This window comes from Elgaria multicarinata, chromosome 8 (genome assembly GCF_023053635.1).
Source record: "Elgaria multicarinata webbii isolate HBS135686 ecotype San Diego chromosome 8, rElgMul1.1.pri, whole genome shotgun sequence".
In the NCBI taxonomy this organism is placed as follows: domain Eukaryota; kingdom Metazoa; phylum Chordata; class Lepidosauria; order Squamata; family Anguidae; genus Elgaria; species Elgaria multicarinata.
Genome location: NC_086178.1, coordinates 83707554 through 83726510, shown reverse-complemented (window position 1 = coordinate 83726510; position 18957 = coordinate 83707554). Strand labels below are relative to the sequence as shown.

Genomic DNA, 18957 nt, shown 5'->3' with positions numbered 1-18957 from the left:
CAGTGTTGTTCTGGACCAGAACTACAGGTTCAGTTGAACATTCTACAATACAGCATATCATTTAAATCATTGGAAAGGGGCTTAGTAAAATAATTGTCTAAATACCAGTGAGCATGGTAAATAGTAACCATCTAACAGTGAGTGTACAAGTTGAGTTTCTGATATATTCTTATCATGTGCACTCAATAATGGGGTGGGTGTGTATACAAATATTTATACAGTGTAAAATGTTTTACACTAAAACAGACTATCTCATCTAATGGGCTGCAACTTCTCAGTATCAGAAGTCTTTCCCAGCACTGCATGCCTGAGGTTCTTTGTGCTGAAAAAACAAAGGTTGTGAACCTGGGATTTTCTGTATGCAAAGCATGTGCTCTACCATTGAAGTATGGCTCTCCAGTCTTAAAGCAGTTCCAGCTGGTTGAATGCATACAACTATGATTGTATACATGCATACAAGTGCATGATTCAAAAACAACATCAACAATGTATGGTTCAGGAAAGCTGAAAGAAGAGTGGGTGATCAGCTTTTATAGTAATTCTAGCTTTCATAGTAACTCTTCAGATGCTGTCTTGTTATCCATTAAAATGTTTGTTTTTGTCTCAATACCTGCTAGCTGGCTACAACAATTTGGAGGTTGCTGAATACCTGTTACAGCATGGAGCTGATGTAAATGCACAGGACAAAGGGGGTCTAATTCCGCTGCACAATGCAGCATCCTACGGGGTAAGTAGCTTAAAGTCTTTTGAACTATAGAAATTCTGAAAATGTATATTAGTTTTATGGGATTTTTATGCCCTCTTTTAACAGCTTTTTAAATTGTGCAATAGTCTTCTTTTGGAATAAAAATTTCATAACTTGGACACAGATTGCCAAAACTGGGATGTTAAATACATGAGACTATTGCTGTGGCCAATTTAAAAATGTCTTGAACTCTGTTTTGCCAAAAAATAAATAAAAAATGGGGCCACCTTGAGCCCATTGAAGAAGAGGGAGGATATAAGATTGGGTGGGTATATTTGTGTGTATGTGTATATATGATATACATACATACACACACAGGTGACCTTCATGCTCCATAGATCGGCTCTGTTCACAGTGTTGTGAAACAGTCATGGCATTAAGTATGTTGCTTGTTTAAATCTTCTAATATAAATATAGGTGAACAAACACATACAGAGGAAGCCAGAGGTTTAGGAGTAAAAGTATAGAGTATAAGCTAGAAGTCTCTAACCTTGGCTGAGCCCTGAGTCATTTTATAGTCTTCTCTGCATCAGCCCCCCACCCCAGTTGTATAAACATGATAGTGGTTACAGAATGGTTGGAAACAACCAGTTGAAAAATAAAACCATTGTTAGCAATGTCGTATCTAATGAATCGGTGCTTCAGGGGTCAAGTTTCCTCTAATGGAAGGAAGGTGGTTTTTCATGTGTGCAAGTCTCACGTGGCAGAACAGTGTTGGTGTTCGTTGTGATCCAGGAATCCCAGAACCATCCTTGATTCTTGAACCCACTGATCACTTAACACTGGACGAAAACGTCGTAGCATCTCAAGGTTACTAAAGTTCTTAACACTTCAGTCCCATTGAAATCAATAGGATTTAAATTAGCAATGACTAGTGCATTTATTTCAATTGGGCTAACTTAGTCTGGAGCCAAACCTCAGTCTTTAGCCCCTCTGCCAAGAGTTTGGTGATGCCTAGCAGACAGGGTCTTTCTTCTTGTCCTGCTGGAGAGAATTGCATCCTAGATGTCTGGAGAAATCTGCTTTTGAGGGGGCTATTTGTTTCTGTTACTACCCTTCTGTGTAGACTTCCATGTACACTGGTAGCTTTCAGCTAGATGATATTCATTTACATAGTTACATTTTGGAGATTCTTAGAATTTATGGCTACATAGCTATCACTTCACTACCCATAACACACACACATTGTATTTTGTGTATTAAGATACACTTGCCACTGATACTGTTGCCGTTGAAAGTTGTATGAAGATATAGAAAAGACAACCCCTTCACGCCCATGAGAGCTTGCAGTTGATTCTGAGGGTTGTTGGAAGCTGCCTCCTCCCACAGGCCCAACTGCCAGTAAAGGCTATTTCTAGTAAAATAATAATATATAGATAAATACTATACACCACTCTAATATCCTAAACTGCTCTCTTTGCTATGATAGAATGTATTTTGCAGCATTAACTTTTTAAGAAATCCAAAGGCAAGTTACAGGAAAGTCTTTTTTTTTCCTGAGGGTTGCACTACATAAATATATTTTATTTTCCAGCATGTAGATGTAGCAGCTTTACTTATAAAGTATAATGCGTGTGTAAATGCTACGGACAAATGGGCTTTCACACCTTTGCATGAAGCAGCCCAGAAAGGAAGGACACAGCTTTGTGCCTTATTGTTGGCACATGGAGCTGATCCTACTCTGAAAAACCAGGAAGGACAAACGCCATTAGACCTAGTCACCGTAAGTGATGGGATTTTTTGAGAAGTTTGTATTAAGCTTCAGTTCCTGGCTCCTGGTCAGGGCATCAAACTTGAGAATTTAAAACTTAATATGATGGGCTACAAGCTACAACAGAATCAGGAGTTCCTCAAATCTTCCTGAAATTGGACACAAGGAATTTAGTTTAGATGTAGTTTATGGAATTACTTTATTCAGAGATGAAATAAATAAGCAACTGTATGTTATGGAATGTGTATTCATTTATTAACTTGTCACTTCGTCACTTTACCTAGTATTTTCTGGGCTACTTTATGGCCTTCCTAATTCAATGAAAAATACTATTGATAAAAGGACAATTGATTTTAAACCTGGCCTGTTAAATTTGTAACCCAAAAAGTCATATGCAGCATGCTAGCCATGCCTGGGACTCCAAAAACAGAAGTTGTCAAGATAAAAAAAAATTTATTTATTTATTTATATTTATTTCATTTATTTATTACATTTATATACCACCCCACAGCCGAAGCACTCTGGGCGGTTCACAAAACACATGCTTGTTGGGCTACAAATGGGAAGAATTTAGTGGTGTCCTGCTGCTAGCACTACTGCTGATGCCCTAAAGGAAACTAATGCATGTGATAGATTTCTAAGGAAACCCAGCACTCTAGCAAGCGCTATAGGCAAGAGATTATTTGCTGCAACAGACTAATATGGCTATTTCTCTTTTTTTTTTTTAAAAAAAAAAAAAACACCATTAATTTAAATTACTTTCTGAAAAAGTAAACAAATTCAGCAAAATCCAAAAATAGGATTTCTTATACACTAGCATGTTAAAGGTAGCACCATTGTGCACTCAGTGGTGCTTTAGGAGCTTGGAGATTATTCTTAAACTGCAATCCTATGCATGTTTTCTCAGAAACATGCCTCATTGAGTTAAATAGGGTTAATTCCTAGGAAAATGGATACAGAATTGCAACCGTAAATCTTCTACTATAGTATTTGCAGCATGCAAAATGTTTTTGTCATTTTACTCCTGCAACAAGACTGTGAAGTAGGTTAGGCTGAAGTGAGAGTGATTTTATTCTGGATTTTCCTAAAGGTCCGCAGCAGAGTAGGGATTTTAACCTGCATATCTGACACTTAAAGCCAAAATGTGAGCCACTGTGCATCAACCCTTTTATTGGAATGATATTCTATCTGAAGCTATTTTGTAAATAGCAAAATATTAGAGAGCTTGACTTCTTAAATGATAGTTCCCTGTTAGAGGAGCTAAAGTAAAAAGCCACTGTTAGTATTACCTTGCGTTCTTATATAGAATGTTTGTGAGTTGTTTGAATGCATTTGTAAATGTTTTAACAATATACTAATATTTTTTCAATTTTCAGGCTGATGATGTTAGCACATTATTGACAGCTGCCATGCCGCCTTCTGCCTTGCCATCTTGTTACAAACCTCAGGTTATAAACGTGTCTCAAAATGTGTCTTCAGCTGATTCACTTCCTTCCGTTCCATCCAGCCCACGTAATCCGTCAGCTGCCAGTAGCCTTGACAACTTGTCTTGTAGCTTTTCTGAACTATCAATTAGTACAAATAGTTCTGATGGGGCCACTGGCTTGGAGAAGAAGGAAGGTGAGATTTGCTTCTTCTATTGACTTGGCTTGGTCAAGGGTGCAGAACCTCAGACACGGGGGCCAAATCCAGCCCTCTGGAGTTCCCCAGAAGGCCTCACCCCTTTTCCCCTGACATGGTAGTTTCTCAGTTTTTGTATGGTTCCCCCCTTTTAAATGTGAAATGCCTCTCCTGAGGCTTAGTTACTAGCAGTAAAAGCTTTAAGCTAAAACATGCCAGCATTTTTTGCATTTTTGCCCTGCCCCTTTTACCTTCAGCCCTGCCCACAATTGGAATATGGCCCCAAGACATTCTCTGAAATGGAATTCAACCCTTGAGTTGAAGGAGGTTTAACACCCCGGCTTAGTCAGACAGATGGATGCTGTATTAAGAATTAGGTGACATTCACACATGCATCAACAGTCAAAAGACTGAAGTGTCAAGCAGTGAAGTCGCATGACACAACCCATCTTGGGTTATTTAGCCCCCCAATGAGCTGTAGCATGTGCTGGCTCCCATGTTGAATATGCAGTCCCCCAGTTGGGGTTGCTGTGTCATCCAAGCCCAGCCTTGGGGTTTATTCAAGGTTTAAACAACCCTTACATAACCCTGGGCTTGTTGTAGGGTTTTGCAAGGGTTGTTTAACCCTTATATGACCCCTGATGACTGGGTTCGCACGACATAACTCCCCCATTGAGGGGTTACATATTCAAATCTCGCCCGCCATACGCTATGGCTCACCTTGTCTTAAATAACCCATGGTGTGCTCCAGCATGTTGTGCAAACTGGGTCATTAAGTCTATCCACCACAGATTCAGCTGTGAGTCACTCAGTAAAATACCCATATGTGTGACTTGGATAAATAGATGTATCCAAAAATTATTTTTTCAGTTTCTAATATCTTCACACTCCAGATCTCTTGTATAGTTTTTGGGGGGAGTAGTTTGATTTGCAGTCTAGCAGAAAGGAAACTTAAATGTGGAGCTTATGTGTGTTAAATTTACTCAAGGGTTTATCTCTCAGACACAGTGCCCTCCAAAAAGTATAACCAGAATTGTTTCTGAATGTTTTTTATACCTTTTAACCTTGTTGGATTTATGAAAAATGAACCTAAATCCAGATTTAGGAAGACTGCCCTGAAAATACCTAGCTAAATATGTTTTTATTTGGTTACATGGACTATAAGGTCCAAGTGTTGGTGATATATCCATAGGATTGTTTCTAATTAATAATCTTGTCAACATGAGCCTGCATCAAGGTGTGTTGAATTAATATGTAACCAACACATTTTTTTTCTACTCAGTTCCAGGTGTAGATTTTAGCATAAATCACTTCGTGAGAAATCTTGGACTTGAACATCTGATTGACATATTTGAGAGAGAGCAAGTAAGTAACTGACCTGGTTCGTCTGAATCATGGCCTGTCTGAAGCACAATTTCCATAATCACCACCCAAGTGCAACTTGTGTTGTTCAAACCCAGGCAGCATGGCTTGTTGGGGTGGGCGGGCAACTGTTTAATAACCCTACAACATCCCATAGGTTATTGGAGGGTTTTTCCCCTCCAACAAGCCATGCCAACCAGGTTCGGACGACACAACCAGCCATGCCGGTGTGGTGATTATGGAAATCGCGCCTGGTGTGCACAACAATTTAAACCTGTTTGGATCATCAAATTGGCACACTGTCTTGATCTAGAAACTAATAAAACGAGTTTTATATATTCAGGGAAACAAATGCAAAATTACAAATTTTTATTTTTATTTTGGGAGAAGACTAATAACCAGAAGTATTTTGGGGGATGCATTATGTTTTGCTGTATAAATACCTAAGTTAAGATACAGATGAGTATGCACACCAGCATTGTTCTTTTGTTCTGGACAGAACTGCAAATTAATTCAGGTGCCTGCAGAGGTTATGTGCTAACTTAAGAAATATTCTCTGTTTGAAATTATTTGGAAAACCGATTCTTTCTGCAGATAAATTTAATTTCCTGAGGTCTTATATTCATCTATTAATTATTATAGTTAGTGATAATACTAATAATCTAGAACCTTGGCTTTTCTGCTAAACTTGTTTTTTATGGAAAGACTTGTGAGCAAAGTATACTTTAATGTAGCACTGGTCTTTCACTGCATAAACAGAGATTTAACGTAGGACCAGATACAAAGGACCATTCCACATAATCAGCATTTTCTAGGGCATTTATGATTAGCCATGTTGCCAAAGCTCTCACGGCAACATAAATAATTAAAATAAATAAAACCAATGAAAAAGCACATTATAGTATCCCATTTTCCCTTTGAACTGCTCCTCAAGCTTGGGGAACTCAATGCAATTTTCTCCCTTTCTGGCAAGCTATAGTTTTATGGGACTAAAGTTTTCCATGTTAAAAGATCTATAAAACAAGTGTGGCTTGTATGTAAAACTTTTTTATTTTTATTTTCTTTGTAGATAACATTAGATGTACTGGTTGAAATGGGACACAAAGAATTAAAGGATATTGGAATTAATGCTTATGGCCATAGACACAAAATAATTAAGGGTGTTGAAAGACTAATCTCAGGACAACAAGGTATGTTATAATAACTAAAACTATTTAGTTTAAAAGCACCTTTTTAAAAAAAATAATAACATGTTTATATTTTAAAAATGTAGCAATGTCAGTCCTCTTCATTTTGCAAGTTTCTGAATAAGGTTTGCGTATTTCTGGATATGCTTTGCAAGAGTATACTAAGTTGTTCCTTTTCTTTATTCTCAAGCTCATTGAAGAAAAAGACAAGAGTGCTATTCAAGATATATTGGACTATTTATAAATACAGTCTTTTTTTATTATTAAACATTTATATCCCTCCTTTTGCTCCCAAAATGAAATCCCCAAGGGGACTAACAAATAACAGTTAATAAGAAAATGACAAACTTTTATTTTGCACAAGTGTCAGCAGCATCAAAGACCTGAGATATCTTGAGCCTTGTTTTCTAAGAGATTCTTTTCCTCAAGTATTGTGCGTGCATTTTATGTGATCCTGGACTTGGGAAACTTCTTAACACTTGGGACTCAAGAAACCCAAGGCATAAGAAATGTTGTTTCCTTGTTTTAATGCTGTACTTTTAAGAGTTTACCTTCTCCAGGTTGGTGTGAGGAAGGCATCCTACAATGGATTATCTCGCCCTATCACCCAGGAAAAGCAGGGAATATGTGACTAAATTTTTGAGCATTCTATTGTCATAGGTTCCTCCTTGCCAGTTCGCCCCTTCTTTTCACTCAGGACAGAGCTAATTTTCATCTTGTCCTACTCAAAACCTCAAACTCTCTTTTAAACTTTCATCTTTCTTACCTTTTAAAATCTCAGTATTTCCGTCCCCCTTCCATCTAGAACAAAAAAGATTCCTAAGGCTGCAACAGTCAGAATAAAGCAATCATACATCTCTTTAGGAGACCACTGAAAGACAAACACCTGAGGATCCTCACCTCACATAAGAAGAACAATTTCACAAACTCAGCTGGAGAAAAGGGGAAGCGAGAAAACCAGCCTGCAGGCTTACGCAGCTTGCTGAGTCTCACCAAGGATAACAGGAGCATCATTATGGCCAGGGAAGAAATGGACGCGATCAAGGGAGTTCTGGCCCTACAGGCTGTGGTTCTCAGAAAACCTAGCTCTAACTCTGCAAGGACCATGGTTTTGGAGCCCTGAGTTAGACAAACATTAGCCATATCGTTGGTCCTCTTCAAACCAGGTCAACCACCACTAAGCTTGCATTCTCACTTTAAAAAGATTTCTTCATGGAGCATCACTTATAAGTTCTCATATGGTCTGTAGAGTCCCCTCATAGAACTCTCTACACTACTCAACCCCACCCCCTTAAAACAATATGGCTAAAAATCCTGTCACAAAAGGTCCTCTTTCTTTGCTCATCGTTACATCTGCTCAAAGAATATCTGAACTCTTGACCCTCTCAGTTAGAAAAGGGCTCATTCAGATGTGGTAATTCTCAGGACTGACCCAACCTTCATACCTAAAGTTAACTCCCTGTTTCATAGGTGTTAGTTCTACCATTTTTCTGTCCTAATCCTTCTCATCCCCTGGAGAATGATTGGCACAAGTTGGACGTACCCAGAAGAGTCAAAATTTTGTCTAAAATGCAGTGTCTTTCAGACCATCAGATTCACTATTTATATCCTTCCATCCTGCAGGCATGGTTAAAAAAGTATCTAGGTCCACTTTGGCTATATGGTTAAAAGCATGCATTTTCTCAGAGTATGAGGCTTTACGCCTCTCCAAACTTTTAAGCCTTACAGCACACTCAACTAGGTTAGCAGCCACTTCGGCAGCCCTAATCACTAACGCATCCTTAGCAGAAAACTGCAGGGCTATGTTCTTGAAAAACCCAAATTCTTACACCAAACATTGTAAAATTGACATAGATGACTCAGCGGATGCTTCTGTGGAAAGATAATTCTCCAGCCGATACTTATGCCATAATAGATTAGTTCGCTCTGGATAACACTCACACCCTAATTGGAAGTTAGCTTTAGCATGCCCCATTGTAGGATTCCTTTCCCACACTAACCTTGAAAACGGAACATTGGTACTTACCAAGAAGGTTCCTTCTGGGTTGGTGTGCAAAAGGCATCCCAACCACACCCTAAAGCATTTACTGAGCCTCTTGCCATGGATGACTCTGACTCTGCATCCACTGATCAGACCTCTCATGGCACATCAATAACGGATACTATATTTTTTTTGTTCCTCTGCACATCTAACAACCAGGAGATCGACCTGTACTCTTTTCTTCTCACCTATAGCCATGGATGGAACTGGCAAGGAGGAGCCTGGGCGCAATAGAATACAATAGAATAGATATGTGGTCCTTGCTTTTCCTAGGCAATAGGAAAAGCAAGGACCACATTGTGGCGTGCCTTCTGCACACCAATCCAGAAGAAACCTCGGTAAGTGCCAATGTTCTGTTTTCCTATTGTGATTTTTGAAATGGAGTTATAGGTGTCTTAAGTATTAGCTAAAATTCTCATCTTGAATTTTCTTATAGGACATTCCTATCTAACTTTGAATACTTCAGGTAGTGGAACAATCCTTATAGACCTCTCTCCTGATGATAAAGAGTTTCAGTCAGTGGAAGAAGAGGTATATCTTTTTATTCATATGCTTTGTAGAGAAATTAGTTAAGTATATCTGTTGCTATGAAATGTAATGAAATTTAGATTTTTCAGGGAACATAAGGGTTTAAATGGCTATTAGTCATGATAGCTATGTATTACCTCCAGTATCAGAGGCAATATGCTTCTGAAAACCAATTTATGGAGAACATAAACAGGAAAGTGCTATCTTACTTGTGCCCTGCTTGTGGACTCGCCATAGGCATTTGGTTGGTCACTGTGGGAACATAGCGCTGGACTACATTTTATTTATTTATTACATTTCTATACTAAAACCATAATATAAAATACAATATAAAAGCTCAACCAGAGCTTTTATATTACATAGGCCTTTTGGTCTCATCCAGAATGTCGCCAGTTCATTTTTCTCTTGTGGCTGACTTAGTTTTAAATCCACAGTGCTCAAGCCAGGATTTGGAAACAACTGTAAACAATGAGTTCATATCCTGGCTTGTTTGGAAACCATGAACGGTAATTTAGACAAAACAATAAGCAATGAATAACTATGACTTTGGTTTGTTTCCCCACTCATGCCAAGAGGTTGTGTGTGGGTGCTCATGCATATCCTAGTTTATTAAGCCAGGATTTGATCATCCAAACCAGGATGTGATAGGACAGGATAAGCAGTTCCTGTGGAACCTCCCCCCCCCCAATAATCCACTCAACTAAAAACTAGCATTGCTACTGTGTATTTGTTGAGGATGGAATTCAACAAGGAGCCTTGCTTCAAATTAGGCCATGTGAAGATTCAACTAGAAGTTCTACATGAGGAATAGTGCTTCCTCTGTTCCAGGAAATCAGCTTTACCAGTGGCAGAGGAGAGGGTGACACATGACACAAGTGGGCAGGGATTAGTTAATGTAGCAGTGATGCGTCTGTGCTCTCCCTCCTCGGGTGGTGGTAGAGCTTGCAGTGGTCCTGGAGTCAATAGATACAACTGGCTTCCCATGTAGAACATTTTTGTCATAGCTTTAAAGTATCTGCTTGCCATTTGAATTCAACTTACGTTTATGGGGAAATCATAAAATCCATTATGGCTGCTGCTGAATTGTGTTCACTTTTATTCAGCAGAATGGAATCTAGTGTCTTGAATTAGATATTTTTGTATTTACTTAATCTTCAGATGCAAAGTACTGTTCGAGAGCACAGAGATGGTGGGCATGCTGGTGGGGTTTTCAACAGATACAACATCTTAAAGGTAATGTATAGATATCTGTCTCATCCAGAGTTCATTGTTTGTGCTCTCTGTTACATTTACACTTCAATTAATTTTCAGTCTGAAAAGAGGAGTTTATGTGCCAAGAAAACCAACATTTTAGATCCATAATAAATAAGACAAACCTCTTCAATTTGAACTTTTTACTTTATTGAGAATTCTGTTTGTGGGCTGTTACAAAATTAGAAACACTTGGTAGAGAGGAGAAACTGTATAGGATAAAAGAAGTGGTAGGGAGGTCTGCAAGTCTAGGGGACCTATATAAAGCACGGAATTGGCATTTTTTTTCTGTCAGGTCACTGGATAAAATGCAGCAAATAAACCGATAAGATGTAGTAATTATTTATTAAATAATTCCTGTTGCATTTATTTATTTAATATTAATGAAAGGAATCCATGCATCTGACATTATTTTAATTAACTATTGCACCTTTTCAGCTTTGCCTGCTACATGCTCTCTGGGCTTTGGTGTGGCTTCCTCTTTTTGGTTTTGAAGACATAGCCTGAGACAAGTCTCTTTGGATTCATATTTCTTCTCCAGCTGTTTAAAGAGATTTTTTTAAAGAAACCAAGAATGCTGTTGTATATATCCATTCTACCTACCGAGTATGTCTATTATATGATGCAGAATATGACATGAGAATGGAAAGCCCTGTATTGCAATGATCTTTGAAAGCCAAGTAGAGACTGATTGTGGATTGTGGATATTTTTTTCTAGATACAAAAAGTGTGTAACAAAAAGCTCTGGGAAAAGTACACTCATAGGAGGAAAGAAGTTTCTGAAGAGAATCATCATCATGCTAATGAAAGGATGTTGTTCCATGGTATCACAATTTTTTCTCATCTCAGCTATTGCTTGCTTTAATGTTCTCTGAACTTTTTATCCTCAGATTTGAAATAGTCTACAGTTCAATTCCAAATAATAATGGGTGTAACAGCCTTTAAACTCAATAACTTATCATATGGCAGTGACTGGCCAAGAAAGCTTTTCTATAATTTGTAGAATTATAACACTAAAAAAGAGATGACTCGTCCTAAAACTAGGAATAGAAAATCTCTCGAAGTTATATTGCATGCTAGCTCTCTTCTGAAATGACTTGAGTATTCCATGGATAACAAGGAATGATATCCACTACATATACAGAGCATAGAGGGAATTGAGTTTTCATTGAGTGTTCACTCATCAGTGGCCTGGTCCAGACAACACGCTAAACCATGCTGCTTAAGCACAAAATGGTTAATGCATTAACATCAATGCATTCCGTTAACCATTTTGCGGTTAAGCAGCATGGTTTAGCGTGTTGTCTGGACCAAGCCAATATAATAAAGGAGCTCCCTGTGCAGTTCCATAAGAGTCACGTTGTTGCACCTCCATAATTCTCAATAAGTTAACAGAAGTAACTAACTACTTTACACAAAATTTGCTCTTGTCTGCTGGAGCTGCCAGAGGATCTCTGGCTTTCCTCCAGCAGCCACTGCCGAGTACTCTGTCCTTTTTCTGCCAGTCTGCTTATTTGCCATTATGAAATTCCTTGTTGCCTGTGGCTACCAGGCAAGTGCTTAAACACAAGATTGTGCTGTGTACATTGACCATCTGCTATAGACATAATAAAATGAAGGTTCATGTTAAACCATAACTCTTGATTGAGAACTGGCAGAAAAAGAGGAGAGTTGTGACACATGAGCTGAACAGAAAATGAGTTACAACTACATTGATTTTTTTTAAAAAAAAATAGAAAGTTTTGTAAACTAGAAGGCTGTGTGACTTAAGTGATGTACTGCTCACCTTACCCACTGGTTAGGGAATGAGAAGAGAATGTATGTATGTATGTATTTTACAGTTTTTCATAAGCTCAAGACAAATGCAATATAAGAGTAAAAAATCAAAACCAAATCAATAAAACAAATTAAACAACCAGCAAATAATTAAACAAATATCCTAAAATGCTTTAAAAAATAGCCTTGTGCATTCTCCGCCCCCCACCCCAGCTATTGCCTTTAAAAGGCACCAGCATATCTCAGGGGCAACATACCTCACAAGATCAGGGCAACTCCTAGAAACCTAGAAAACTGCCTCATACTGAGTTACACCATAAGTTCATCTAGATCAGTTTTGTCTGTGCTGACAGGCACCAGTTCCCCCAAGGTTTCAGATGAGAGTCTTTCCCACCCCATCTGAAGATGATGGAGATTGAACTTGGGAACTTCTGCATCCCAAACCCATTCTCCTTGGTTTAGATATGCAGAGGCATGTGAAGCACATACATTTCTAATTATAAAGAGTCCAATATAGTGCACATCAAGACTTGACAAAAATACCATGGGGTTTTGTGTGTGTGTGTGTGTGTGTGTGTGTGTGTGTAGAGAGAAAAACGGTTCTCAAATTAGCATGCCAGAGTAACCAACCTCAGGTACTCATCAGTCTTGTGAATTTAAGACCTACAGAGTCACAGCCTCCTATGTATCAATTAGCCCCAGGTATTGTTTGTCTCAAAGCCTTTACTAGTATCATGAACCGTTTCCACTGACTACAGTAACTCTACACGAAACTGGATATTTGGTTGCTGGTTCTGACTATTTTAGTGTGAAGCCATGCTCACGTAGGACAGTGCTGAAGCAAGCTTTGCCATGCTATGCTGTAACAACATTAGTTAACATGTTGACAGGGCTTGGTGCTAAAAATGAGTGCAGCCAGCAACTAGGGATTCCTGTGATTTTGTGCCACACTTTCTCAGCTAATTGTCCTCTGAATATTTTAAGTTAGTCCAAATTATTTTCTAATTTGTTTTTTTAAAAATAAAACTTTTCAAATGGCACTTTCCCTGGATAGGTGACAGAGCTTTATTTACTGTATGAGAACATGTTCAGTACAAACAATTTAAAAAAACAACGCATTGTTTTAATGTACTTGCAGGGTCCCCTTTTGTGAATGCAATTATTCATAAAGGTTTTGATGAGAGACATGCATACATAGGAGGAATGTTTGGTGCTGGAATTTATTTTGCTGAAAACTCTTCCAAAAGCAACCAATATGTGTACGGTATTGGAGGTGGCACTGGTTGCCCAATTCACAAAGATAGATCTTGTTATGTCTGTCATAGGTAAGTTGTAGTAATTGTGCTAAAATTAGTAGAAGTAGATTTATTTTATTTTATTATTTATGCAATGAACTTACAAGCTTCTTTTCAGGCAGTGTTGCATGAGAGGCTTTTTGGTGGGGCCCTGGGACTTCAGTGGGTCTGAGGGGGGTGGGAAAGTTCTGTTGCATGGGTAGCTTCCACTTGCACAGACTCTGGATCCAATCCAGCATCCATATTAATTAAAAAACCAAGCCGGAAGGTTCTTTCCTTGCCTATTCCTAATATCTGTGTCAGTACAGCTATCATGATTGGTATATATCATGTTACTTGGTAAAGTTTGCCAAATGAGAAAAAGTAGTGTGGTACATATGCTTCCCCAAAAGAACACAGATTTCTCAGTGTTGGATAAGTAATCACAAAAGTCTTAGCTATATAGCATAATACAGTAAAATCATGTTTTTGTTCCGTCAAGAGTGAGGCCGAGATTGAAAAGCAACAAGAAAAAAATGCATATTTGTGTTGTTGGATCAAGCTCAACATTAGGCGAATATGGAATATATTCAACTAAATTGACACTTCTTATTTGCTTATTAGGAAATAGATGGGGGGGTTGCCTTCATACATTTATTAGTAAAACATTTATTTTCTTTAATATAGGCAGTTGCTGTTTTGCCGTGTTACGTTGGGCAAGTCTTTTCTGCAGTTCAGTGCAATGAAAATGGCTCATTCTCCTCCAGGACACCATTCAGTTACTGGGCGACCTAGTGTAAATGGACTAGCCTTAGCAGAATATGTCATCTACAGAGGAGAGCAGGTAATTTATTTATTTATTACATTTCTATACCGCCCAATAGCCGGAGCTCTCTGGGCGGTTCACAAAAATTAAAAACATTCAAAGTATAAAACAACAATATAAAACCATAATATAATGTTTTTTGGGGTCTTATTTCCAAACACATTTCTTAATGAAATTTGAAAGCTTCCATGCATAGCTCTCTTGGGGATGTTATATCTCACCTTTCTATTTGTTTTGTGAGAGAAATAAAATTTTACAGCACAACCCTATGCATGTCTACTTAGACATCAGTCCCATTGACTTGAGTGGGGCTTACGCCAAGGTAAGTGGGTATAGGACTGTGAGAGAGCTCTTTACTGAAGATATTAGACATTTTAGTTATTCTTCTCTTACTAGAAGAAATTCTTTTTAATCACTTGCTTTAACTTCATTTGTTTGGAAATGTGGGTAGAATAATTAACCTAATCTGTCTTTCAGGCCTACCCAGAATATTTGATTACCTACCAGATTGTGAAGCCTGAAGCTGCTACAGAAGCTTGAAACCCCATATGTTTTGCAGAGATCAAATGAAGAGTACTCGGAATTGCTGAAAAAAAATGTATCTTGCCCCCCACCCCAGGCATTATGGTAGAAAATGTGAATAAAATCTAACATTTTGACTTGGTAAAGCTTTAATAAATGTATAGTAAGTTTTCTAAAAAAAAATTCAGAAACTTCCTTTTTTCAGCACTTTAACAGATCTCATTCCAGGTGATACTGGGTTTGTCTGTAACTAAATTATAAAACAGATATTAACTTGAACTATGTTTTCTAATTCCAATGAAATCTAACAAACTATTGCTATACAGGAACTCATTTTACTAATACTGTGTTCTTTAAAACACTACATTTACACAGAGTACAGTTGCATTTGTAAAACTGTAAATAAGAGCTTTTCTACTAGCCTGGTATTTATTTACATTGTTTTGTAATATAAGTGATTCAGAACTGCAAAATATTCATTCAAACATTGCATTACACATCTGCATTTCATCACATGCAGTAGTTTGGAGGACCCCAGGAGATGCTTATTTGTTGGGAAGAAGAAGCTTTCACTTGATTTTAACTAACTAAGCAGTGTTTAGTGGAGGAAAATGTTACAATAGGTTGTACATAAGTCTACCACATTCCTGAGAAACCAAGCAGAACATTCCAATTTCTCAACGGATCCACTACAGGTTAAAATGTAATTAAAGAGGGTTAAGTAGGCTGTCTGGAAGTATAAAGCAGATAAGCTTTCAGGCACACATTTCATACAAAGACAAGAAGTTTTTTTATATATGCCTGTTTTCTCTCTAGCCATGCAAAGCTAAACATAGAGATGCTATAAGTTCTAGGTTGAACTTCCTTTTATAAGCACCCTCCATGAGTGAAGTCTGTTAGGATTGCACTTTACCACTTTTTGTTGGCTACCTAGCCTTCTGTGAGCACTGTTCTACTTATTGTACATAGTGGCTAGGGCTTCTCTAAGAAAGCCACTGGAGGCAAAGGTCAGAAAAGGGAGTAATCACAGCTCTTCAAGACACTGACATCTTCACACCCTCTCCCACTATCTGCTTTCATTATTCATTGAGTTCCTTTAAGATTACCCAACTGTTCCAGAGATTTTTTTAATGTAAATATTAATAACTGAAGTAACTTCAAGAATCCAATTTTAAATTCTACACTTTAATTGGGGGTTCTTCAGCATATATAGGACCATGACCCATGTTATAATTTAATTGTGGATCATTATCCCATTATGGTTTTAGAAAGATTGCCAAGACAGCTTGAGCTGCGTCTGGCTCATATGGTGATTTAAGACTTGAGTCTTAAAGAATTGCATTCCACGTGAAGTTAGTGCATGGATAGTTATACAATCATGTGGAAAATATGGTAAATGTCACTTTAGGTGATTGCTGTTGCAAGCAATACAGACAATAAAGTTGAATAAAAGGGTTCTTAATTTGTATGGTACTTTTTCACTGCATGTTTTCCACTCACTAGCTTAGTCAAATGCTGGAACGGGTGTTCATGCAAAATCTGCTAACTATGATTTAAGTATTGAGAACTTTGTTTCATTATTGGAAATATTTCATTCTTTGTGAATGATTATTTAATGTGATATAAATAATTGTGGTATTGGTAGCATTTCAGATGGTACCACAAGGATGGTTAGAATGTTTTTAATTTTGCATGACATATCTTTTTCTGAAGATGGAAAATGTAATTGTTTTGATTGTTTTGACTTCAAGTAAAGTTCTAGCCGCCTGTGCAATTAGTGCTTTATTCATCTTGAAAGTATAACTTACCTGTATTTGTACCACATTCCATACCATTCAATCCTAAATAAACTTCATTCACAAGCTTTTTGGTAGCATGGTGGCATCCTTACGAACTGATATACCAATACTGACTAACATTGTGATGAACAATAATATGTATTTTACAGTAAACTTTATGTGCTGTATTTGTTACCATATAAATAACTGGGGGCATTTCCTCACTGCTTATACATAAAAAACATTTTTGATTGTTTAAGCAGCTTGTACAAGACATAACATTCAAGAATATGAAGCCAAACCATTGAAGGAACTGTCAAGAGTGAGATGGATGTTCTGAAGTCCAGTTCTACAAGTAACAGGGTTCACTACAGAGAAGAGAATTTAAAAAGATCCTCACAATCTGGTTCAAAGGAATCTCTGGTTTTTCCAGGTTTCATGCTGCTTTTTGGGCCATAAAGCTAATGAAATTTGCATTATCCTACAAAAGTACATCTGTTTTTAAGTTTTCCTTCCCTTTCCCCTAGTGATATATCTTACGACTATTCACTTTCACATCCAACTTGGAGTGGGTGTGCTGACTGCTCTCTCCTGCATAAGATGCCACATTTAACTTCAAATGTGCTTCACTTTTTCTATAGATATTCTAGAGCTTGGGTTCTCATAGCCCAAGTATGTTGAGCTATGCAACCAATTAGGCCTAAATGTCAGCTTTACACTTCAGCTATAAAAACAGGACTGTATCTGATGCCTAATATATGGTTGACATTGTATCGTTTATTTATTTATTTATTACATTTTTATACCTTGATATATTGTATCAAGGTTTTGATAGCGTGCTGTACTAACCCTTGACAAGTATTTTGGAGTGGGGCTTGAACAAGAACTTATTAGCAATCCTAGGAATGATCTGGTTTTGAAGAATTTCAGTTTCTGAGAAAGCTATGTGCACTGGCTATGACTAGCACACTTCCAGGAGAAACCTATAATTATAGAAATAACCCCCAAGAGGGGGGTGGGGAAGGGTGGGGAGAGAGGTTGTGTGCATGTCCAAAGCTCAAGAATTGTACCGCTTCTTTGCACAAGGGGGCACCAAATGCTAACTTGTTAGTGTTTTGGTTATTCCTGATTAGGGAATCTTCCCTTAAGTATAATGAGAGGACAGGATAAGAAATGAACAAATTGACCTGTTTCAGGCATGTGTGAGGATGAATCAGCCTATGCTAGAAAAACGTTACATGGGTTTCCATATAACCTCCACATAAACCCACATTTGTTTTTGTTTTGTTTTTTAAAAAATCTGCCGTCCATCAGGAGTAAAGGAAGAAAGGGGTGTTTTACTCTTGCCACTGGCTTTCCACTGTGGGGAGAAAAGCTGAGATGAATGATTTTGAGAAGAAAACATAGTTAGAGATAAGATTAAACAGATTTTTTTTTAAAAAAATGTAAGTGGTCAGACTCCTTAGACTAGAGAACAAAGAATGGAAATATATTATGAGCATTATGTCCAATGCATCTTTAATTTACTCCCCACCCCCTGGTCACACTTTCAGCAGAGGGTGTAAAGACACATTGCTGAAAGGAACTAGAACTGAAGGTCTAAAAAAGTCTTCCTCAGAGGCAAGAAAATTTTACATGGTCATGTTTGAGAAGTTTATTTATACAACAGCATATGTTATCACCTTGGGGCGGCCACCCTTTTTTTCTGCTTATGTACTCCCTACCCACTTGATTTTATCCACTCCTGATAGCCTGCAGTAGCTGCTTTTTGTTTGCCTGATACTGTGTTTATTTTTTAAAATGCTTGATTGAACTCCCATCTGTCCTGTAGTTTGGCCCTCAACATTCAAACAATGGTGACCACTTGTTTTATTTTAAAATAATATAAAACCGGATTAAAATATTTGGCAGCATATAGTGTGTGTGTGTGTGTGTGTGTGTGTGTGTGTGTGTGTGTGTGTGTGTCCGTATATGTATACACACAAAACACATTTTCTTGTGTTATTAAGCACAAAGTGTATGTTAATGCCTGAGGCAGGCAATAACAGTTTCCTTGACTAACCTTTGTTGCCCTTTTAGGGGGAGGAAATCTCCCAATATGCTCATTTTATAGTTGCAGTCACGTTCTGTACTGAATTGTGATGCAATTCGAATGGCTAGGGCAGCCTTCAGCAACCAAGTGATATGTTGGACTGCAACATATCCCATAATTCTTAGCCCACATGATAACAGCCCCACTGGAGTAGTTGCTCTTCATTAGTCAGCTGCCTCTCTCTGGCCGAACAGAGGGGGTGAGAAGGAGAAGCGTCAGACGCCCCTGCCTACTTGCTCACTGA

At 37.9% G+C, this 18957-nt stretch overlaps 1 protein-coding gene across 2 annotated transcripts in view; it reads left to right on the top strand.

The window, feature by feature from the left end:
• TNKS2 (tankyrase 2) overlaps positions 1–16709 on the top strand; it is a 36091-nt gene extending 19382 nt beyond the window's left edge. The window contains exons 15-24 of one of the 2 annotated variants that reach the window (XM_063132898.1): positions 618–727; positions 3833–4076; positions 5359–5441; positions 6508–6628; positions 9103–9197; positions 10353–10427; positions 11164–11269; positions 13360–13546; positions 14183–14339; positions 14799–16709. In XM_063132898.1, coding sequence (XP_062988968.1) covers positions 618–727; positions 3833–4076; positions 5359–5441; positions 6508–6628; positions 9103–9197; positions 10353–10427; positions 11164–11269; positions 13360–13546; positions 14183–14339; positions 14799–14861 — 1241 coding nt within the window. In that variant the 3' untranslated portion in view covers positions 14862–16709. Of the gene's footprint in view, positions 1–617; positions 728–2279; positions 2469–3832; positions 4077–5358; positions 5442–6507; positions 6629–8860; positions 9005–9102; positions 9198–10352; positions 10428–11163; positions 11270–13359; positions 13547–14182; positions 14340–14798 lie in introns of those variants that run through there. The other variant, XR_010025737.1, reaches the window with a different exon arrangement.
• The last annotated feature ends 2248 nt before the right edge of the window (positions 16710–18957 follow it).